The sequence below is a fragment of the Typopeltis vanoorti genome, chromosome 20 (genome assembly GCF_054136105.1).
Source record: "Typopeltis vanoorti isolate ZY-2024b chromosome 20, IOZ_Tvanoo_1.0, whole genome shotgun sequence".
Classification (NCBI taxonomy): domain Eukaryota; kingdom Metazoa; phylum Arthropoda; class Arachnida; order Uropygi; family Thelyphonidae; genus Typopeltis; species Typopeltis vanoorti.
In genome coordinates, this window is record NC_143568.1 from 83368519 (window position 1) to 83394657 (window position 26139).

The window sequence follows — 26139 nt, forward strand, 5'->3', positions numbered from 1 at the left end:
TAGATATAGAAAACACAGAAGCAGAGAAATGCATGAAAAGATCAAAGAAATGACAAGCAGGACAAATACAGCAAACCATGCAAGTGTCATTAGAGACTCAAGAGACCATATTCTAATGGATAAAAAAGAAATCGTGGAAAGATGGATTGAATACACAAGGAAATTATATGAACAACAAAGAAATGATATTCCTGAACAGACTGATTTAGAAGGACCATCCATTTTACTCTATGAAGTTGAAAATGCCATCAGAAAACTAAAACCACATAAAGCTGCAGGAATAGATAACATCTTGACAGAATGAGGGCTCTCAATGAAGGAGGACTGAAATTTCTAACAAAATTATACAATAAAATATACGAGACTGGATTTCTACCCATAGATATTAATCACTCAATTTTCGTTCCAATTCCCAAAATAAAAAAAGCTACAAGATGTGAAGAGTTCAGGACAATCAGCCTCATCAGTCAAGTATCAAAAGCCCTCCTATACGTTATTCTTGAAAGAAATAAAAGAAAAATAAACATAGAAATAAATGATACATAAAATGGCTTCAAGGAAAATGTAGGTACAAGAGAAGGTATTTTCAACGTCAGAACCATCATAGAAAGATAACTAGAAAAACAAAAAGATGCGTACCTCTGCTTCATAGATTACAAAAAGGCATTGGACAATGTCCAACATGAACAATTTATTGAAATCCTTTCAAAAATAGGCATGGATGGAAAAGACATTAGGCTATTAACTAATCTTTACTGGAAACAGACTGCATCTTTGAGAATAAATAGAGACCTCAGAAGAATTCCCAGTTCAGAAAGGTGTGAGACAAGGCTGTGTCTTTTCTCCGATTCTCTTTAACCTGTACACAGAAGAAATGTTTAATAAAATTAGTAACCTCAAAGGAATCACTGTAGGGGGCAAAAATATTAATAACCTAAGATATGCAGATGACACAGTTCTTCTAGCTGAAAACAAATATGACCTCAAAACTCTTAGATGAAACTCTCAAGTAGTATAGCGAACAGTATGGCCTCAGTTTCAACTTTAAAACGACAAAAATCATGATAATTTTAAGAGAAAAGAAAATACCAAAAATATGCATCAATATAAAAGGAAATAAATTAGAACAGGTGCAAAAATACATATACCTTGGACACTTGATCACAGAGAATGGTAGGACAAAAGATGAAATTAGAAAAAGGATTGAAATTGCAAGGTCAACTTTCAACAGGATGAAAAATCTACTAACATCTAGAGAATTAAATCTGAAAACAAGACTAAGAATCTCCAAATGCTACATATGGTCTACATTATTATATGGAGTAGAGACATGGACACCCCAATCTGAGTGTGAAAAAACTGGAGTTCTTTGAAATGTGGATGCTGCAAAGAATTATGAGAATATCATGGAAAGACAAAAAGACAAATGAAGAGGTACTAGAGATGGTAGGCGTAAACAGGAGCCTGATGAAAGAAATTAAAAAGAGAAAAGTCAGATATTTTGGACATATTCTGGGACATAACTGCCTACAGAGGACACTTCTCGAAGGAACTGTTGAGGGAAAGAGGAAGACAAAGACTGGGGTGGATGAAAAATATAGAAGACTGGACCTATCTCTCATATGAGGAATGCAGCAGAGAGGTGCAGAATAGGACATGGTGGAGACACATGGTAGTCAATATCCTGGAGGGAGAAGACACCTGACAGAACAAACTCTACCAGAGCTGAGACTTAAAGAGCCTAGTCAGAGGTATTGCCAGTTGCCTCTGACTGACAATTGCCAGTCAGAGGTACTGCCCTTGCACATTCTCACAAAACCTGCACTGATATCTCATCTAATCCCACAACTATATTTACATTGAGATTCTGCAATATCTTAAGAACCTTCAATTCATCCACCTCTGTTCCCACAGTGTCTGTTACATATATTACAGCAGTGACCTTACTTAGGTGATATATATATATAGCCTTGATGAGCATACCCTTGCAAAACAGTCACTTAGCAGTCATCTTAAATTATCTAGAGAATAACACATACTTTACTAGAACATCGATCCTTCATAGGGTATATTTCAGAACAGAAGAGAGATGTATATTTAGAAGAATATATATGTATATTATGATATGCAACTTAAATATATATTTTTATATGTATATTTGGAAGTTGTATAATTCTTTGGAATATATATCTTGCATCATGCGTAACTATAGTTAAATATTAAATTAAGCATACCTTATTAATCTGTGTTTTTTTTTTTTTTTCTTTTTCAAAACTTGAATTGGTTTAAGTATCATTGTATTAATTTAATGTACTATTGTAAATTAAATGATGGGAGAGAGGTTACAAACAAGATGCTAATCCAAGAGGATGGATGGCAAAGTTCATGATATTCATCAAAGAAGTCAATTCCAAGAATTTTTTACATTTTTGAGGTAATTTTTGACAAATATCATGGACTTCATTCTTTTCACCTGTGATATTCATCTTTGATGAATATATATATTAAATTACAGCCTATTTTTCTACCCACTGCAGGGTGAAGGCCTCTCCCATTGTGGGAGGTTTTGGATCTACTACTCCCATGATGACCCAGTCCATATTGGGGGAGAGTACAATACAAACATCCATACCTACAGGATTTGAACCCGCAGCCTCTTGGCTGGAGAGTGGATGTGTTAACCACTCGACCAACCAGGCAGTCCGGCTTATATATATGTGTAAGATATATATATATATATATATCTGTGCATCATGCATAACTATAGTTAAATATTAAATTAAGCATACCTTATTAACCTAATGTTTTTTGATTTGTATGGAATATTACAACTTGGAGCACATGTTTATTAGAAGGGATCTAGTATATCAGTAATAGTTTGTGGTAACCCACTATCTAATATGTGTAAGCTGAAGCCATACCCTTTTGCATTGTTAAATAGATATAAAGTTTCACTTTTAGCTGGAAATAAGATGATGATATTAACCAATCTTGTACAACCAAAGTGGTTATACATGATGAATCAGAAGGAATGTATATAATTTTGGTCAAATGCTAACTCCCACCAGAGTGTTTCCATAAATTTTGAGAAAGCAGAGCATTTCCTAGCATTTGTATTTCTTCTCGACATGCAATTAGATAAGGTGTAGATGAAACATTGTTACAATAATTTAGCACAGTTTCCATGTAAAGGATTTCCATGTACCTTACTGTTTGCAAGGTACATAAATATGGAAATAGTACATGAAGAATGCATTCTATTCATACCATACAATGCACATACAGCACCTCAAACCTGGAACTCATGCTCAGCAGCTGGAATTTTGTAACTGTGATAGTATTGAGGGTCAAAGCTAGGTAACTAGGATGGAACCTCCACACAGCCTGTAAGGAATGTGGAGAACTGACCAGTGCTTCTCACCTTTCTAATCCTCATATTCTCCTTGCTCATACCTTTATTAGGTATATTCTTAGATACTAAACAAACAAGGATAGGCTGGCAATTTGGGATTTAGCTGACCAAATTATATTTTGCATACAAGGAATACATTACAAGGTCAAGTGAGTTGCTGCCAAATTTGTGTGTGAAACACTCTGTGAACACATTGAACTGTGAACTGTCATATATATATATATATGCACACACACTTTTCTGGTTGGATATACAGTAGCCTCTCGACTATCTGGCTCGCGACTATCCAGAGCCTGGATTTTATCACGGAGAATTATAATAATACAGTAATTCTCCGTGATAAAATGAGGAATACGTACTGGAATTTACTTTGCCAAGGCGTTGCAAGCAGGCATCTGCTACAATCCTCCTACATGCATGTGCATAACACAAGTTGAGACATGCAAAGTGCAGATTTCCCCGCTTCGTCAGTTGTGTATTGGATGTCCACAAGTGCAGAATACGTTTGTCACTGTTCCTGGTTACGTTAGTAAATTGTTAGTAAAGAGATTCGAAACATATCACTTGTATAGTCTTGGAAAATTCTTTTAGACCATGAAGGTGGATATTTCAACCTTGAACCCATGTGTGAAACCGAAGTGGAAGATGAAAACAATAAACTTGTTTCATTGCTCAAAAATGTACCGAGCTGTGACGATGTCAATGCAGAGGACATTACAGAACGGATGTCAAACAACGAAGTTGATGAAATAACTGACAACGATATTGTGGAAATGGTGACACAGGGGGAAGAGGAGGCTTTCTTAGATGACAGGAAAAATCTCATCCCATATTCGGAAGGGTTCAAGACTATTGAGGCAGCACTGCAGTACATTAGTGAGCAGGAGGAAGCGATGCCAGCTGATATCATCTGCTTGCGTAAGTGGAGGGACATTGTGTCATGGAAGAGGGTTAAAAGGGTGAAGCAGTCATCTATCAAGGACTTTCAAAAACTAAAAACTATAAGTTTTGACTCCTTCATCTTAGGCCTACCTTTTCACATTTGTGTGAAAAGGTAGGCCTAGAACTCCGACCTATCCAGCTTTTGTGTTATCCAGCCTGCCCTTCTGCCACATTAGGCTGGATAGTCGCAAGTCTGCTGTATACATAAATGATATGCTTATAAATAGTATAAATGTATTATACATCTTACATCCTTACAGATCGTCGTTCAACCTGTCGCAGATTTAGATATCATCCCTACATTAGTAGAAACTGAACTTGGTGGTGACATCATTATTCCAGTTGCACTTTATGGATATGAAGATGGAGGTAATTTTGAATTAATGTTTACAAAAATTACTTGGTAGTTAGCAGATGCCTTATTTTCATTAAGATATTCCTAACAATATTTATTTTTTATCCTCTCATAATTTTCCATATAGGAGGAAAGTTATACACCAGTTATACAGGAGGAAATGGGGTATACCAGATATCAAACACAATATTTCATTACAAGTTTCCAGTCGAGCTTTTTTTCCCTCCCAAATTGGAATATTATAATTAGGTTTCTAATTTCATCAGTTGTTGCATTTCAGTCTGCTAAAACACTTCCAAATGCCTCACCTACCTATATGACTTGGTAGTGACCCTCCCTTAATATATGGCATTATTCACATCCGAAAGAATGTGTGCATTGTATTATGGGATACTTAGGCAATTGATGTGAAATCATCAGCTTCTATATTCTTAAGTAATTTGTTGGGAAGATACTTCACATCCAAATTGCTTGGCTTTGCTTGGATTAAGGATTACAAGAATATAATTTCTTGGCAAGTATAATTTGTGTTATGATAGTACTACATTAAAAAGGTTATATCATTACTAACTTCTTATCAACAGTTTTCCTCGAAAGTAATCTGTTGCCAGGACTCCAATGTTATCTGATCCTACCTGGTCTAGCCATAAATACTGTTTCAACTTGAACAGCACATAAACCTCTAATCTCTCATTAATATCATTTACAGCTTTCAGCACATATATAACATCCGACCACCACCATTTGAAGTCAGTGGGTTCAGGTTGGGTTTTCCAGATGACTAATCAAATGGTAATATGTGGTCAGGCACATTAGCCTCCAATCACTATTGTGTTGTCCTCGCTTAGTGTGTGGGGACTGAGTCCTATTGGAAGGTCCACTGCCTACCATGGAACAAGGTGTTGTTCAGGGGCCATACAATAGGTTTCAGCACAGTGTCTTGATACCGTGACCAATCAAATGGTAATATGTGGTCAGGCACATTAGCCTTCAATCACTATTGTGTTGTCCTCGCCTAGTGTGTGGGGACTGAGTCCTATTGGAAGGTCCACTGCCTACCATGGAACAAGGTGTTGTTCAGGGGCCATACAATAGGTTTCAGCACGGTGTCTTGATACACTTTGGCAGAAGTTTTGTTCCCTTTCTCACAGAAATGCAAATTGGATATTCCCCCCCCCCCCTCAATACATCACTCCCCACCAAACCATCACTGACATGGGGTGATGATCACTCTGAATCCTGGGTGCTATGGCATGTTTCTAATTGTGTTGGTGATTAAACAACTCTTCATTGTTGAAAATCTTCTCATTTGTGAAAAGTATATCTCTGTGTCTGTTGTTTGCATACCACTAGAGAAGTGGCTTTGATTTTATCACCTTCTGCCCCATAAGTTGTGGTGTTAGAAAGTGTACATGTGACATTGTTCTTTGTGAAACATTCATCTCTCATGACATTAATTTCTGCATTCTCACAGGATTATAGCAGAGGCATGTGTCACAAACGACTGCATCCTAATTCAGCATGGTCGCCCTGTTCTTTGGTGGTCCAATACATCTGTATGATTATTACAGTTAATAGTCTGATACACAAACATCCTACAGATTGTTTTTAGCATGTTGAAAATAATAGGTGGCTGCATTCCAACCTTGTGAAATGCTATTACATCTACATGGTTTTCATAGTCTCCTTAATGCATGTTAACTCATACAATTAGATAACTCTCTTTCTATATATATATATATATATATATATATATATATATATATATATATACTGATAAACACACAAATGGTGGCTGCAAACAGCACCATTAATAGAACTAGGCTTGCAAAAGTTTGGGCAGTGTGGGGTGTGTGCAGAAGTTGCAACAGTATTTTTGGCAAGACTGTGTATATTTCTTTCTTCTAAGCCACTTTTTACTATATTAATCCATCTAGATCTTGGTTAGCAAAACAAGCATCCTTTACCATTCTGGTAGAGGATGCTTGTTTTGCTAACCTTCTCTGATTCCATATAATTGACTAGCTCTGCTAACATATCACTGAATGCTAATAATGTCAAATTCTTTCCTAAAATCCTCTTTTTTAAGATGATACTGCCATTGATGCCATCAGTTCACCCTCCCCTTATTTTTCTCAGAACTCTCATATCTGTGTTTTTCATCTAGTGTTTTATTTCTAATGCAGCTCTCAGGTCCATATGATAAAATTGGTTTGAATACTGTACTGTCTTTTATACAGCTAGTTTTGTGTTTTGACTAATTTTTCTCCCGTGCAGGGACACCTGTAACCCTCATTGGGCTACAGGTTTATTCTCCAATCCCTGGTGATGGATTGAGGAATACTCGTCATAGTTTACTATGAAGGGTAGGAGGGAAATAAAATACCTCCCGTGGACCAACAGGATAGCACTTCTCTCATAGGCCAGTCTGGGGGCCTCAAAGGTGGCAACCCACCACTAGACTCGAGTACTGAAGCTAATCCTCTTACACACCTTAAAATTTTACCCATTAAAAGAAATAACAAAGAGATAGCCAAACTGCCTAAATGGTTAACTACAAAGCGAGGAAAAAGGTACATGAGATATGAAATATGGAACGTTAAAAGTCTACATGGAAAAGAAAATAAATTAATAGACAAATTTAAAAAATCAAGATTGGATCTGCTAGCCATCACAGAAACAAAAAAAGAAAGGTCAAGGTTGCCAGAAAATGAAAGATGGATATATACTTTTCTATTCAGGGAATGTGAAACATTCCCTGAATATAAACCCAAGAGAATGGGGAAAACAAGGGGTAGCATGCATAATTAAACCAGATCTCAAAGAATTTACAGTAAATCCTCGATTTAACAGATTCCGGATTTAACAGACAAAATTTTCGGTCCGTATGTCACTTGAAAATTAACACCGTTAATTTTAAAATGCTTTTAACCAAGATTTGCTTATAATTAAATTAACAGGTTATTTTTTGTTATTAATTTCCTGTTATTTTTAACAAATTTTGTCAAATAGGCCATCATATGTTGGAAAAACACTGTAGTAATTTAGCCGACATAAATGAGTCACCGCTCATAAAACATGTTTGGCGAATGATTAGGACGTGATCACACCAATCGCACTGCAATTGGTTCTTTTGTCACATGGCATGACTTTCTGCGGCAGTTTTATCACATACATTTTTGTAATTTTAGGAAGTTAATTATAAAAAAACAGCAGAATTCAAAAGTTAAAAAAAACTTGATAGTTTTTTTCAAAGCAGGATTACCTAAACCAAGCACCTCAACATCGAACATTAGCTTATCTAAAAGTGCGAAAATTGTGTTAAAAATTATGTGTAAAACAATTTTTTTTTGTTATTACAGTGCTAATATTGATAAAATTGTATAATGTTTTATTTAAAAAAATTCGCAATTTAATGGACACCCCTTAGCCCCTATTAGTCCGTTAAATTGAGGGTGTTTACTAAAGGGAAACTAATAAATGAAAGGTTGTTGACAATCACTATAGATTTTAAATTAGATAACCAAGTATTCACTGTAATTGTTGCATATGGCCTAAATGATAATGCTAATAAAGAAATTAAAGATGAATTCTTCAAACTCTTACAAAAAAACAATTGAAGAAGTTCAGGGGCATATTATACTACTAGAAGACCCTAATGGCTGGGTAGGGAATCAAATAGACGAGGAAACGAAACAAGTGTTGGGATCACAAGGAGAAATAACCTGTAATAATAATGGAGAAAGAATAATAAATCTTTGCCTTATAAATAATTTAGTAATAGTGAATACTATGTTCATGCATAAAGAAATCCATAAGTTTACCAGGGAAGAGTCCAACAGAAATGAAAAATCTATAATTGACTATGCCATCATAAGCAGACCATACTGGAAGTATACAAAAAACACAAGAGTCTATAGAGGTCCTGAAATAGGCAATGACCACTACTTATTAGTATTGGAAATGATCCATAAAATAAAAGTTGAAAAATGTAGAAATAGATGCAAGGAAATAAATGCTAAGATAAAGAACTACAAACTAAAGAAAGAAGAAACGGCCATTGAGTATAAAAGTAAAATAGAAGAGAAGATGAAAGAAGTAGAAAAAGACCAAGATGTAGAAAGCCTATTGCACAGGTTCAAAACACTTCTTCTAGAAACAAGCAAAGCAATTTGTGGTGTATCATTAAATAATAAACAGAAGAAACATAAAACACCCTGATGGACTGAAGAACTAAAAGATGAAATTAAAAAGAAAAAGCAACTGTGGAAGAGATAAATGCAATATGGCTTTTGAAAAAATAGAAGCACACAGGATCTTATCTTCAATCTTAGACAAATATCAGAGAAAACATTGGATATAGAAAAGATATTGCCAAATATGGCAAACATTAAAGAAAAAACAAGATACAGTATAACTTAATAGTAGCCATACAAAGCCTCTGCAAAAGTAATAGAAATTATGTAAGAACCTCTAATAACAGATCAAAAGAATTTGAAACAAATGTAAGAGTGAGGCAAGGCTGTATCCTCAGCCCTCTTCTTTTCGTTGTAATACTGGATGAAATTTTAAAGGCATGCCAAACAAAAACAAAAAATGAAAAAAATTCCACCTAGGATACAGGAAACTGAAAGAAACCAGGATTTCACATATAGCTTTTGCAGATGATGTAGTGATTCTAGCAAATACAGCTGAAGATTTGCAGTACAACATCAACATTTGGTATGAAGAAACAGAGAAAAGCAATATGACCATAAATATACATCAAACTAAAACAATGATCATATCTAGAAACTAACCAAAACATATAATAAAAATAGAGAACCATCAACTGGAACAAGTTCACTCCTTTAAATACTTGGGATCATATATACAAGAAGATAGTAGACTAGACACACAGAAATTAACAACAGGATAACTAGGGGAACAAAGCTCTTCTATGCAATGAAAGGCCCACTCCTAGATAAGAAAGAAGTTACCCAGAATACCAAAATGGCAGTGTACTGTTCAACCAACATTAACATACAGTTGCGAGTCTTGGTGTTTAACAACAGGAAACATAAATAAACTACAAACAATTGAAATGAAATATCTTAGGAAAGTGGCACAAAAAACAAGACTAGACCAAATAAGAAATCAAACTATAAGAGACAGCCTTCAAGTTGCACCTCTGAACCAATTCATAACACAAGTCCAAATGAGGTGGTTTGGACATCTTAATCGAATGGAAGAAGGAAGAATAGCAAAAACTGTATACGAAAGCCAGAAAATAGGAAAAAGAAACATAGACTCAGGAAAGGTTGACAAAAGGAAAGCAAAGAAAAAATGGAAAAGAATTAACTGGAAAGAAGCAAAACAACAAGCCTTGGACATGACAGCATGGAAATCTCTTTGGCAAAATCTCGATGCTTAAAAGCACAAGAGATCATAGACAAAGAAGAAGAAGACTAATTTTTCTATTATTCCATATAAATTTAAAACAGAATGGGCGAGGAAAGATTAGCAAAACAAGCGTTCTTTGCCAGCTTGGTGGGGAAAAAGGCCAAAGGGAGACTGAGATGTAGATGGATTGATGCAGAAAAAGCACTGTAAGACAGAAATATAAGATCTGATAATATTGGAATCTTGATAGGTAATAGATTAATTTGGAGGAAAATTGTTTTTCGGAGGTTAGTAATGGTGTAAATTTTTCATGTAGTACTATCGTAATTATCCTGTGCACCTCCTGAGGGTACAAATCAGGAATTTGATGATGATGATAATGATGACATCTCCTATTTTGATAATAGGCTTAATGCTACTTTCTTTCATAACATTATCCATATAGATGATAAATAACTGTGGTTGTAAAACATGTCTCCTTGTCTCATTCCTGATTTAAAACATCATCGTCCTGTACCTCCCACTATTCTAACTGCTGACTTGCTTGATATAATGTCTCTTTTACACCATATACTTGTAATATTCTGAATAGCTTTTCTCTTGGTACCTTGTCACATACCTTTTCCTGATCCAAAACTTATATACTGATCCTTGTTATATTACCATGATTTGTTAACTATTTGTCTTAGAGTGAAAACCTGATCCTGACAACTTCTGTTTGGGATCATGAAACCAACTGGTTTATTCTTCAAGTTTTCCTTCCACATGTTTTCTTAACCTTTTCTCAAGTATGCCTACAATCTTAACAAGAACACTCAGTATGAAAATAACTCTGTAATTATTATTCAGTTTGATTTATTTTTTATTATTTTTTTTATAAAGGAGCACTGTGAGTGCCGTACTCCAATCATCTGGAATTCACTCTTCTTTCTAGGCCTTCTGAATTATGCGTTTTAGCCAATACAGAATTTTTTTACCTCCATATTTGAGAATTTCTTGTTGAATATCATCTTCTCCAGCTTCCTTTGCACATTTCAGGCTTTTGATTGCTTTTTCTGCCTCAGTATTATTATGTGCTACTGTATGCATTCTTCTGGAATATTTATACTACTATTCTTTCACTGTTTTCTTAATTTAGCAGTCTTTCAAAGTAATTACTCCAGAATTAGGCACAATTTTTAGTAAGGATGGCAAATTAAATATGGAAATAGACAGCAGAATTAACAAAGCTGGTATATTAAATGTGAACTGAATAAATTTATATGGAATAAGAGAAATTAGCCAAAATATTAAACCATCAGTTAACAAGACAGTATTCAAACCAATTTTAACTTCTGGATCTGAGAGCTGGGTTAGAAATAGAACTCTTGATCAAAGACCGGAGACCACAGATGAGAGTCTTGAGAAAGATTGGGGGACTGAACATATGGTATCAGTGACAATATCATATTAAAAATGAGGATATTAGTAAATAACTTGACATTGTTAGTATTCAGTAATGTGCTAGTAGAGTTAATCTCATGTGGTATGACCACTTAACAAAACACAAAACAAGTGTTCTTTGCCAGGATGCCAGAAAAATGACCCACAGTAAGACCAAAGTGTAGATGGATTGATACAGTAAAAAGTGCTTTAGAAGACAGAAATATAAGATCTGATAATATTACAATGTTGAGAGATAACAGGTTAATTTGGAGCAAAATTGCTGATAGGAAGTTAGCAATGATGTAACTTTTTCATGTAACCCTGTCATAATATCCTGTACACCCTACTGAGGATATATGTCAGGAATTTAATGATTATCTAGAATGTATTTATTGTCAGTTTTCATGTCACCTTTATTAACTGATTCCTTTTACAGTACTCTTTCCTCTATTTTTAAGCTTTTTCAATAGCCTGCAGAATATTTTGCCACCTTCCTGATATTTAAAGCTTTGTTTATCTGTTTTTACTCAATGCTTTGCTTTCCTACAGTTTTCTCTGTATTCTTATTTTAATAAGTTCTCAGGAACTTTCAGTAAGCGTTTTTCTTTTCCTTGACTGCATCTTTAATTTCCTGAGTCCATCATGGAATTCTGATTTTTCTATCCATGAAGATAACTTTACCACATGCTTCCCTGGCATCAGTCAAATTTCTTTAGGGTTTACTACTAAGTCTTCACGGTTTGAATATTGTCTTTTTACTCTTTCATTTTTTATTGAATTATATTTCTATATTTTAGTCTATATCTCACTGTTGAAAGAAGTTTAAATTTGATTCTTTTTAAATCTTCCTTACACACTTTTCTTTTCAATATAATATTCAACTTTTGTCCTGCTCAAAACTAATTGGTAATCTCTTCCTATTTTAAATCATTTATCCTATATTTTCTTGCAGTTCAACAGTTACTTTAAGGAATATTGGTATGTTAACCATAGCTTGATCAGTAGGAAATAAATTCAGTCACTTGATGCAGCCTGTTAATGCCATTTATCATCTGAAACATGGTAGCTTTTCAGAAAACAGAATGGTTTTCAATGGTTTGCACTTGACCTGGAAGAGGATGAAAATTAGTTCAACTAATCATTGTTGTAGAAGTTTTTTTTCACAGCAATAGTCATCATCAAATTCCTGCATTTACCCTCAAGGGGGTGTACAGGATATGATAGTCCTACATGAAAAATTTACATCATTACTAATTTCCTATCTACAATTTTCCTCCAAATCAGCCTGTTACTTGTCAAAACTACAACATTATCAGATCTTATATTTCTATCGTCTAAGGCACTTTGCACTGTATTAATCCACCTATATCTTGGTCTTCCTCTGGGTCGTTTTCCTGCCAACCTGGCGGAGAACACTTGTTTGGCTAATCTTTCCTCGCCCATTCTGTTTAAGTGACCATATCACCTGAAGTTAGCTCTGCTGACGCATTACTGGATACTGACAATGTCCAGTTCTTTCCTAATATTCTTGTTTTTAATATGATATTGCCATTGATGCCATCTGTTCAAGCCTCTAATCTTTCTCAGGACTCTCATATCTGTGGTCTCTAGTCTTTGGTCAAGTATTTTACTTCTGACCCAGCTCTCAGATCCATAAGTTAAAACTGGTTTGAACACTGTCTTGTATACAGCTAATTTAGTGTTACGACTAATTTCTCTCTTATTCCATATGAATTTATTCAATTGACTGCCATACCAGCTTTGTTCATTCTATTGTCTATTTCCAGATTTAATTTACCCATCTTCACTAAAAATCGTACCTAAGTAACTGAAATGTTTTACTTGTTCCACAGGTTCTCCATTGACAACACAGTTGACATTTTTAACGGTTCTGCCTATTTTCATTGTCTTTGTCTTTTTATTGCTGACCTTCATACCATATCTATTACAACAGTTATTCAGTTTAGTCAGGGAATCTTGCAGACTTGTAGCTGATTTATTTAGAAATATAACATCATCCGCATAAAGCAAAGAGCTGACATTAACATCTCCAATTTTGATATCATGTTTAATACCACTTTCCTTCATAATGTGATAAAAGTATTCACATACTTTTTCTACTTCAAGTAAGGATATGTATTCCTGACTTTATGCCTGTTGAGTGTTTTTTACCACTGTGCTATCAATGCTTGTTTCATTTAGCAACTTTTTCGTAGTAAATTCTCCATACTTAAAGGATATCTTTTTCTCCTGCTTTCATGTCACCTTTATCATCTCTAAGTCCTTTTACAGCACTCTTTCCTCCATTTCTAAGCTTCTTCAACAATCTCCAGAATATTTTGCCACCTTCTTGATATTTATTTTCTATGTTCTTGCCAAAGTCCTCCCATGACTTTTGTTTAGCTAATTTTACACAGTGTTTAGCTTTCTTACATTTGTCTCTGTATTTTCTAAGAGCACAAGCTGACTTATTTGCCAGGAACTTTTGATATGCTTTCTTCTTTTCCTCCACTGCCTCTTCGACTTCCTGTGTCCACCATGGAGTTCTGATTTTTCTATCCTTGCAGACTACCTCACTACATGCCTCTTTGGCTGAATCAATCAGGGTTTTCTTCAAGACTTGCCACTGAATCTCCATGGTTTGGTTCCTGTTCTCAAACTCTTTCATTTTTTCTTTAATAATGTTTGTGTATTTTAGTCTACAGTTCACATCTGAGAGCTGCTCAGCTTTTATTCGCTTTAAAACTTTCTTGCATGTTATTCTTCTCAATATGAAATTCAATTTTATCCTGCTCAAGACTAAATAGTGATCACTTCCAATTTCAAATCCTCTGTACACTCTGGTGCCCTGCACCAGGGAGAAAACATCACTAGCAACAATAACATAGTCAATGAGATGAGACTTTTCTTATTCCTTGCCTCTTCTCTCCATGTGAATTTGTGCACATTTTTATGTTGGAACATGGTGTTAGTAATAACCAGTCCATGTCCTGAGCAGAAATCCAACAAGTTTTTGCCATTATTATTAGCTTTGCTCTTTTCTCCAAATTTTCCCAAAATATTTTTGTATGTCTCACAATCACCTCGTATTTAGTGTTGAATACTATGGCTACTCCTTCTTTTCCTTGATTGTCATTGTCTGAATATAACATTTTGTATTTATTGCTCAGAAAAATCTCACCAGTTTTTGTCTTTTTTGTTTCAGTCACCTAACCCCTATTATGTCGATCTGGTACTTATCTAATTCCTCAGCTAGCTCCATTTCTTTGCCATTCAGGCTTCTTATGTTGATAGTACTGATCTTTAACTCTGGTGATGTTAAGTTGGGGTTTGTTTTCAGATTTCTTCCAGTAGCTAACTTTTCGCTATTTGCCCAGGTTCCCTGGCAAAAACAACGGTGACCCTTGTTTAACAGTGCGACGTCCCAGCTGGAATGAAATTTTGTCATGTTGTACCATCCTTTTTGTATTTTGGTTTAACCAATAAGAATACAATTTGGTCGGCTAAATCCTAAATTGCCAGTCCATCCTCGTTCGTTCAGTATCCAGGTAGATACCCAACAGGGCGCACCCCGAGAAGGTGAGGATTGGACATTAGGTGAGAAACCCTGGTTGGTTCTCTGCATTCCTTTAAAGGCTATGTGGAGGTCTCCTCTCAGTTATACAGCTTTGACCCTTAAGCACCCCTACAGCAATAGTGGATGTTTGAAACCAGATATGCCATATGATGGACAGTACTAGACCTTAAGAGCTCTGGTACAACTAAAGTTGCCAAAAAATTATATTCTTCTTTAATCTTTTATCTAAGTATAAGCAAACAAAGTTTGCACGTGAAGTATCTTCATGACTAGGTTACTTGTATATAGAGGCTAAGACTTCACATTAATTGACTTAATATTCCATAATGCAAAGCACACATCCTTTTGGATGTGTATACTGCTATGCATTATGGGAAGGAGCAATACCCAGACTACCTTTATTGAGGTATTAAGTGAGGTATTAAGAGATTAATCACTCTCCAAAAAACTTGAATGATCTACAAGATTACTCTAGATCTCACTGAGTGACCCTAAAGGATCACTACTAAACTCATTACTCCTGACCTGAATCACTCCAGGACAGGAAACTCAGGTGGTTCTACCCAGTGACAGGCAAAAACTCACCACCAAGCAGAACATCTCTATTCCCCAGGAAGTAAGTAAACCCAGTGATGAATGTTAATAAATGTCAGCAGTGGGAGCGGGCCGAGAGAGAGATACCAAGATTGAAGTAATGCAGAAGTCATATATATCCCATATACAAGTAGCAAAAAGGTGCACACCTTATTAAGATATTCTGGATTAGAACTAGTTGTACAAGGATTTTTTCACTTAGTTATAAACGAAATTAAAGTTACCAAGAAATTTTACTCTTTATTTCTTTATTCAAGTATCTTCATGATTAGGCTACTTGTATATAGAGGCTGTTGACTTCACGTTAATTGTGGATCCTGCTGACTAGACCTTAGTAAAGGTTGAAACCAGCCTGGGTAGTGGTTCTTCTTATAATGCATAGCATTATACACACTCAAGAGGATGTATTCTTTATATTATGGCTACTAAGACAATTAATGTGAAGTCATTAGCCTCTATATATACAAGTGGCCTAGTCGTCGAGATACTTCACACACACAAACTTTGTTTGCTTACACTTGGATAAACAATTAAACAAGAATATAATTTCTTGGCAACTTTAATTTAGTTCATAACCAAGTGAAAAAATTTTCTTCTACTGGAGCTGTTGCACAAACTGAATAAGAATTCAGCAATAGGGGCTGATAGAATATCAGCATGCATATCAAAAGAATGTTCATCTGAATTGGCTGTTTCTTCGACCAAGCTATATATAATTTGAGACCCAAAACATGGAAGATTCTATAGGACTGGAAATAATGTATGATAATCCTATTGCACAAGGGTGGTGCAAAGACTGATGTATCTAGCTATTGCCATGTCAGTATCTCTGGAGTGGCAGTGAGGATTCTGGTAAAGTTCATAACATACAGGAATATGTTGATAGAGAATCTATGCTTTGCAATGGACAATATTGGTTTACTAAGGAAAGGTTATATTTGAGCAACTTACATTTTATAATAATTATGATCATTTTACATAAGGGGAGATGGATCCATCATGATGCTTTTGGACTTTACTAAGACCCTTGACAGGATATAGCATGCAAGATTGTTGCATAAATTGGAGGATATGGGATTGGAAATTGGACTCACCAACAGGTATCAAAAAGTGGTGTGTGTGGGGGATGTGAGTCTGCAAATTTAAAGCAACCACAGGTGTATCATAGAGATCAGTCTTTGGTCCATTGTTATTCAGTCTTTACATTAATTACATTGCGAAGGATTTGACAGATGACATACAGTTGTTTGCTGATGATGTAAAGAGAGGCAGGGTAGTCAAGAATGCAACTAATATGTAGTACTTGCAGAATAATTTGAATAGGTTGAAGTTATGGGCATGTGAAAATGATTTAGTTCAACGTTTGTAAATATAAGATTATGCATTTTGGTGTAATAAGATATCCAATATCATATTATATTGGTGGGATATGGTTGGATCAGGCTGAAGATCTTGGAGTTTTAATAGACAGGAAATTGAAGTTAAGGACCATATAACAAAGAGTGCCAGTACAAGTCAGAGGGTAATTGCAAATGACATTGACATGTAAGTATAAAGGAGTTATTTTGCCTCTTTACAAGGTCTTGATATGACCATGCTTGGTCTCCTGGTTTTTGTGGTGTAGTGGAAAGAGAGAGAGAGAGAGAGTGTGTGTTAAAGATGATATTACTGCTGTGGAATGCAGATTATGAAGACAGATTAGACTGTAGACACTGATAGATAGGAGAAAGTGGGATGATATGATTGAGACTTACAAACTTCTGAAAAGGTTGTATTAGTAAATGGAATCTTTAATATAAAAAAAAGGAAAAGTTGGTATTTATTGGAGATCTAAACAGCAGAATAGGAAATGATTAATTGAGAAAATTTGGAGAAAAGAACAAGGCTAATAATAACGGTAAGTACCTGCAAGATATCTGTGTAGGACAGTAGGACTAGTTATTATTAACACCGTGTTCCTACACAAATTCACATGGAGAGAAGATGCAAGGATAACAAAAGAGTCATTGATTATTCATTGTGATATTTTCTAACTGGTTCAGGACATAAGGGTATACAGAGGATTTGAAATTGGAAGTGATCACCATTTAGTGTTGCAAAATGAATCAAAGTTTAACAGCTTACAGATGTCAACTAGACTAAAATGCACAAACATTATTCAAGAAAAAATGAAAAAGATTGAAAACAAGAACCCAACCTTGTAGATTCAATGGCAAACCCTGAAGAAAACGTTGATTGATTCAACCAGAGAGACATGTGGTAGTGTTGTCTGTAAGGATAGAAAAATCAGAACTCCATGTTGGACTCACAAAATTAAAGAGGCAGTGAAGGAAAAGAAGAAAGCATATCAATAGTTCCTAGCCTTTATGAATAAATCAAGTATAAGTCTGCAAGATTCCCTAACTAAATTGAATAACTGTTGTAATAGGCTTGTGCTCTTAGAGAATACAGAGACAAACTCAAGAAAGCAAAGCAGTATGTGTTAACTATGCAAATGGCAAGGGAAGACTTCAGTAAGAACATAGAAAATAAATATCTAGAAGGTGGCAAAATGTTTTGGATGCTGTTGAAAAAAACTTAGAAATGGAAGAAAGAGTACTGTAAAAGGAATTGGTGATGATAAAGGTGACACAAAAACTGGAGATGTGGATATCCTTGATGTAAGAGTAATTATTTCTAAAGATTGATAAATGAAACAAGCAGCAACAGCACGGTGGTAGAAAACACTCACCAGGAATACCATCTGTAATATATATCTGTATTTGAAATAGAAAAAGCTCACAAACCCGAAATGGGGAAAGATAGCTGGAGTAGATGATATTTGACAGAAATACTAAAATGTGGAGGTATAAAAGTTTTACAGTGACAACACTGCATAATTCAGAAGGCCTGGTCAGAGGATTGAATTCCACATGATTGGAGTAGAGTGATCATAGTGCCCATATAAAAAATGAAATAAAGCTGAAAGTGGGAATTACAGAGGAATTTTTTTACTAAGTATTCCTGGTAAAATTTATGCAAGTATTCTTGAGAAACAGTTAAGAAAAATTGGGGAGGAGAAGCTTCAGCTACTGGAACAAATCTGAAAACAAACCCCAACTCAACATCACCAGATTTAAGGATCGGTACTATCAACATAAGAAACCTGAATGGCAAAGAAATGGAGCTAGCTGAGGAATTAGATTAGATAACCAGATCGACATGATAGGGGTGACTGAAACAAAAAAGACAAAAACTGGTGAGATCTTTCTGAGCAATATATACAAAATGTTATATTCAGACAATGACAATCAAGGAAAAGAAGGAGTAGCCACAGTATTCAACACTAAATACGAGGCTAATCTTCTTGAATGGCAGTCAGTCTCGAGTAGAGTAATGTGGGCAAATATGAGAATGGGGAACTGGACAATGAGACTTATTTGTGCCTATGGTCCCACAGAAGGTTCTACTAAGGTAGAAGTGGAGGAATTTTTTGATGCTTTAGATTAAGCAACTGACAAAAAGAAAAAGGAAAAGTTGGTCCTTGTTGGGGATCTAAATAGCAGAGTAGGAAATGATTGTGAGACATACAAAAATATTTTGGGAAAATTTGGAGAAAAGAGCAAAGCTAATAATAATGGCAAAAACTTGTTGGATTTCTGCTCAGGACATGGACTAGTTATTACTAACACCATGTTCCAACATAAAAATGTGCACAAATTCACATGGAGAGAAGAGGCAAGGAATAAGAAAAGTCTCATTGACTATGTTATTGTTGCTAGTGATGTTTTCTCCCTGGTGCAGGACACCAGAGTGTACAGAGGATTTGAAATTGGAAGTGATCACTATTTAGTCTTGAGCAGGATAAAATTGAATTTCATATTGAAAAGAATAACATGTAAGAAAGTTTTAAAGCGAATAAAAGTTGAGCAACTCTCAGATGTGAACTGTAGACTAAAATACACAAAGATTATTGAAGAAAAAATGAAAGAGTTTGAGAGCAGGAATCAAACCTTGGAGATTCAGTGGCAAACTCTGAAGAAAACATTGATTGATTCTGCCAGAGAGGCATGTGGTGAAGTTGTCTGCAAGGATAAAAAAATCAGAACTCCCTGGTGGACACAGGAAGTTAAAGAGGCAGTGAAGGAAAATAAGAAAGCATATCAAAAGTTCCTGTCAAATAAGTTAGCTTGTGCTCTTAGAGAATACAGAGACAAATGTAAGAATGCTAAACACTGTAAAACTAGCTAAACAGAAGTCATGGGAGGAGTTTGGCAAGAATATAGAAAATAAATATTAAGAAAGTGGCAAAATATTCTGGAGGTTGTTGAAGAAGCTTAGGAATGGAGGAAAAAGTGCTGTAAAAGGAGTTAGAGATGATAAAGGTGACATGAAAACGGCAGAAAAAGATATCCTTGAAGTATGGAGTAATTACTTTGAAAATCTGCTAAATGAAACAAGCATTGATAGCACAGTGGTAAAAAACACTGACCAGGCATGCAGTCAGGAATACATATCCATACTTGAAGTAGAAAAAGCCATCAAAGGCTTGAAATGTGGAAAGGCAGCAGGAGTAGATAATATTTGACCAGAAATGCTGAAGTATGGTGGTATAAGAGTCTTACAGTGGCTTCACTGCATAGTTCAGAAAGCCTGGACAGAGGGACGAATTCCCGATGATTGGAGTAGAGCTCTCATATTACCCATATATAAAAAGGGAAATAAACCTGAATGTGAGAATTACAGCGGTATTTCTCTACTGAGTGTTCCTGGCAAGATCTATGCAAGTATACTTGAGAAATGGTTGAGAAGAATTGTGGATGAAAAGCTTGGTGAAGAACAAGCTGGATTCAGGCCAAATAGAGGCTGTCAGGATCAGATCTTCACTTTACGACAAATTGTCGAGAAAGCATGGGAATATAACAGAGATCTGTATTTAAGTTTTTGTCGATTTGGAAAAGGCATATGACAAGGTGCCAAGAGAGAAGCTATTCAATACGCTCTGGTTATATGGTGTCAATAGGGCATTATATCAAGCAATACTTAGTCTTTATTCGAGTTGTAAGTCAGCAGTTAGAATTGAAGGAAGTACAGGAAGATGGTTTAATGTTAAATCTGGTGTGAGACAAGGATGTACATTATCCCCTCTGTTATTCATTATCTATATGGATCACATTATGAAATAAAGTGGTATTAAACATGATATCAAAATTGGAGATGTTAATGTCAGCTTTTTGCTTTATGCGGACGATGTTATACTTCTAAATAAATCCGCTACAAGTCTGCAAGATTCTCTGACTAAATTGAATAACTGTTGTAATAGATATGGTATGAAGGTCAACAATAAAAAGACAAAGACAATGAAAATAGGCCGAATCATTGAAAATGTCAACTCTGTTGTGAATGGAGAACCTGTGGAACAAGTGAAACATTTCAGCTACTTAGGCACTATTTTTACTGAAGTTGGTAAATTAAATATAGAAATAGACAACAGAATCAGCAAAGCAGGTATGGTGGGAAGTCAACTGAATAAATTCATATGGAATAAGAGAGAAATTAGTCGTAACACTAAATTAGCTGTATACAAGACAGTGTTCAAATCAGTTTTAACTTATGGATCTGAGAGCTGGGCCAGAAGTAAAACACTTGACCAAAGACTACAGACCACAGATATGAGAGTCCTGAGAAAGATTAGAGGTGTGAACAGATGGCATCAATGGCAATATATTAAAAACAAGGATATTAGGAAAGAACTTGACATTATCAACATCCAGGAATGCGTTAACAGAGCTAATCTCAGGTGGTATGGTCACTTAAACAGAATGGGCGAAGAAAGATTAGCAAAACAAGTGTTCTCTGCCGGTTGGCAGCAAAACAACCCAGAGGAATACCAAGATAAAGGTGGATTGATATGGTACAAAGTGCCTTAGATGATAGAAATATAAGATTTGATAATGTTGGAGTCTTGACAAGTAACAGACTGATTTGGAGGAAAATTGTAAATAGGAAGTTAGTAATGATGTAATTTTTTTCATGAAGTACTATCATATCCTGTACACCCCTTGTGGGTACATGGCAGGAATTTGATGATGATGACATACGGTTGAGAGATCATGGGAATATAACAAGGATCTGTATTTAAGTTTTGTTGATCTGGAAAAGGCATATGACAAGATGTCAAAGGGAAATTTCTTCAAAATGCTACAGTTATATGGTATAAATGGACATTATATCAAGTAATGCATTGTCTCTATTTAAGCTGTAAGTCAGCAGTCAAAAGTTAGAATTGATGCAAGTACACAAAGATGATTTGAAGTAAAATCAAGTTTGTGACAAGAGTGCACATTATCTCCACTGTTATTCATTATCTACATGGATCACATTATGAAGAAAAGTGGTATTAAATCTGAGATCAAAGTCGGTTGTATTAATCTTAGCTCTTTACTTTATGCAGATGATGCTATACTTCTGAATAAATCAAGTACAAGTCTGCAAGATTCCCTAACTAAATTGAGTAACTGTTGTAATAGGTTTGGTATGAAAATCAGCATTGAAAAGACAAAGACAATGAAAATAGGCAGAATCATTGAAAATTATAGAGGAATTACATTAACTGCTCTCTGAATGGAGAGCTTATAGAATATGTAAAATATTTCAGCTATTTAGACACAATTTTTAGTCAAGATGCAAATTAAAATTGGAAATAGACAGCAGATTTAGCAAAGCTGGTATGGTAGAAAGTCAACTAAATAAATTTATATGGAATCAGAGAGAGATTAGTCAAAACACTAAACTAGCTGTATACAAGACAGTGTTCAAAACAATCTTAACTTATGGATCAGAGAGCTGGGCTAGAAATAAAACACTTGATCAAAGACTAGAGACCAGAACTATGAGAGTCCTGAGAAAGATTAGGGGCATAAATAGATGGCATCAGTAGCAATATCGTATTAAAAATGACACTATTAGGAAAGAACTTGACGTTGTCAGCATTCAGGAATGTGTTAGAGCTGATCTCTTGTATGGCCACTTAGACAGAATATGAGAGGAAAGATTAGCTAAACAAGCGTGCTTTGGCAGGATGGTTGGAAAATGATTCAGAGGAAGACCAAAATGTAGGTGGATTGATACAGTAAAAAGTTCCTTGGAAGGCAGAAATATAAGATCTAATAATATTGAAATGTTGACAGATAAAGGCTAATTTGGAGGAAAATTGTTGATTGGAAGTTAGTATTGGTGTAACTTTTCATGTAGTACTATTGTCGTAAGATTCTGTACACCCTCTGAGAGTATTTGTCAGGAATTGGATGATGATAGTGATGGTATTTTTAATTTTATGAAGGAAGTGAAAGGATGAGAGGTCATCCATGGAAGTTTGAAATGAATGCAGTTAAGAAGTGGGTGAGAGCTGGATTTTTCTCTCATACAGTGTTGCATGACTGGAATGGATTGCCTTTGGATGTAGTGAGTGAAGGTAGCGTTTATGAATTCGAAGAAAGGTATGACAACTGATGTGGGTGACATATTTCCTCCCTGATCATCTGGAGGCCTTTCTTAATAACAATAATAATAATAAATTATTATTATTATCATCATCTCATACAATGACTGTGAGCTAGTAATGCACAGGCTGGACTGATAAATGCACCTTTACCTTTCTGTGAAAGGAGTCAGGTGAATAATGATGTTGGAAATATCCTTTGTGGATTTAAGCCTATGTCCATGAATGTGTGTGAGCACCTACAAATGTGAACAGCAGGACAGCCACACTTTGTACATAAGGTCACCATATAAAATATGGTGACCTTATGTACACCATATCACCAGTCAACTGCTGTATCGGACACACTGGTGACATTATTTCGCTTTTGATAGGATAATAATTGCAGCATGGTCATGTCTTGCTTGATCACACCCCCTTTTTCTTTTAGTTATACATTACCCAACCTCAAAACTGAATTTTCACCTCCTGTATTAGTATTGTTTTCCAGATTCTTCAGTCTTGCATTCCATCCATTTTAAGTGCAAATCAGCTACTATGGTAGAGCTATGTATGTGCTAATTAACTTCTTTCAGAGTTGTGTTGGAATAATTTTTATGCCATCCACAGAATGGAATACTGGCATAAGAAGAGGTTAGCTGAGTGGCTATGCATTTCATGGCCATATGCCTGGGGAAGGAGTGTCCTGGGTTTGATTCCTATAGTTGACGTGTGAAGAGCTTAGGATCTTTCTCAGACATAGCCAAGTTAGCAAGTCAACGTGTTAAAAAAAACATTATGAATTTGTATTTTTGGTAGATTTGTTTTAAAAAGTGAGTTTGTGATAATCTTTGCTGTAGTGAGTCAACCATAACATGAAAATGTTGTCTATCTCAGATCAAATCATTTTAGTATAATTATTTACAGAAGCTTTAGCATTTTAAGCATTAGTATTATTTTTATCATTGCATACACACACACCACATTTGTCCTCTCCCAAGCTAGTTGCCTACATTTCAAGATTACACCATGTGAATAATTAAGACTTCATTGCCATCAGGTGCTTATCACTCTGTACAATGTTTGTTTATAGTATAGTGTTTCTTTTTATTGATATCTGGCTTGATGTTAATAAAATTTTCATTAAATCTGAATAACATCTTGATAGTGATCTATGAAACACTAAGGTAAATGTATGAAACACTGAGGTTAATGTAACTTATTTTTATTTCAGTAATGTTAAGTTGCTACATAATAATATTGTGAATAATGAACATTCTTTTTTCCTTTAAACAAAAAAAAAGAAAAGAAAAAAAAAGAAATTTACATGATTCTAAAAAATAATTCAAGTATAAATCGTTTTAGATAAGAAGAAATATCGGCTCTTTGATGACTGTTCAAAAATTCCACTTAAAATTGAAGTAATTGAAAAGACAAGATTTGCTTATATAAAAGGTAAAAATGTTACATTTAATTGTCTTGATTCTTTGGAAGTAAAAAATGCAAATGATCTGTATTATAAGAAACAGCTTTTTTCCTTTCATGTTATAATTTATTCTTGGATTAGATAGCTGAATTCTGAATAAAACTGGCTGGCATATTTTTTTAAATATCATAGTAGCTGCCTTGTGTATTAGTTATTTTCTTTTGTGTATTAGGCTCATTGGCTGGTCCCAGCCACATAACATGGCTTCTTCGAAAGTTAATTAAGCTCTGATAGGACAGTTAACACAAATTTTAATGGCTTCTGGAAAGGATGGTCATGTATTGACCCAGCTTTTACATTAAAAATCAATAAAAATAGAAAAGTATCATGAATTCAACATAAAAACACGCATAGCATTTGTAGATTACCAGAAAGCTGGGACCAGCCAATGAATTTAAACATTCCAAATCAGCTAATTGCAGCAATAACTAATAGCTGTTAGAATCAGCGAAAAAGTTACAGAATGGAAATCAATGAACGGGAGTTTGTCAAGGATGTCCATTGTTGCCACTCTCATTTAATATCTCTATAGATGAAATAGTAAAGAATGGAAGAAAAATATAAAACCAGCATTTAAACTGGACTGTGGAACTTACTTAATACCCTTTTTGTTTACAGATGACCAAATTGTAGCAAGAGGTGAAGTTGAACATCAAAGATCAACATATTCTTTAAATATAATTGCTAAAAAATTTGGAATGCAAATATCACCTGACAAAATTTTAGAACAAAATGAACTACTTCAAATACCTTGGATATGCTATATCATATTCAAAAGAAGCCGACATTGTCATGGAAATTTCAAACTTCTTAACAGGGATGATCAATAATATTTTCAAACCCCATTAACCTATTTTCAAAAGCATATAAGAATAAGAGTTTAGAATTTTTTGGCAATTTCTTCTCTACTGTATGTAAGGGAATTATGGACCATAAAAACTGCAGAAAAAAAAAAGAATAGAAACTGCAGAAATGATATTCCTATAAAGGACAGCAGCTGATAAATGAAAGAGCTGATAATATGATGGCTAGTAATTCGTGACGGTTTATCTGAAGCAATGGACACATGAATCTACTAGAGAAGATAGCATCTTAGATTTCATGATCACATCAGAGAAACTAGTAATGGACCATATTAGAAAAAGAAATACAATGATTTGGATACTTTGGTTGATTAGGGAATCTAGTAAAACTCAGCAGATTGTTGGCTTAATTAAAAGAAGCTTCACTTGTAGAAGTTAGGAAGTTATACCATTATGATATAGCAGTAATCCAATTCATATGATAAATGAATTGGATTACTGCTCCCACATTTACTTCCCAAGGTTTCTAATAGATGCTAAGAAAATTGTGGGCATTCAGAGAAGAATAAGTGTGTAGAGGGATTGTACCATGATAGTTCTGTATGAAAATTGATTGCTTAGTTATATTCTGATGAATTTATCTAATAGGAGAGGAGATTTAATCGAAGTTTATAAGTTGATATCTATATCTGTTGATATCTATA

At 34.8% G+C, this 26139-nt stretch overlaps 1 protein-coding gene across 2 annotated transcripts in view; it reads left to right on the forward strand.

Moving 5' to 3' along the window:
- The window catches only part of LOC150095609 (nuclear pore membrane glycoprotein 210-like), a 254158-nt gene that overhangs the window by 143406 nt on the left and 84613 nt on the right, over positions 1–26139 (forward strand). For both annotated transcript variants that reach the window (XM_090410173.1, XM_090410174.1), the window contains exons 13-14: positions 4615–4723; positions 24512–24601. In XM_090410173.1, coding sequence (XP_090266299.1) covers positions 4615–4723; positions 24512–24601 — 199 coding nt within the window. The remainder of the gene's footprint in view (positions 1–4614; positions 4724–24511; positions 24602–26139) is intronic.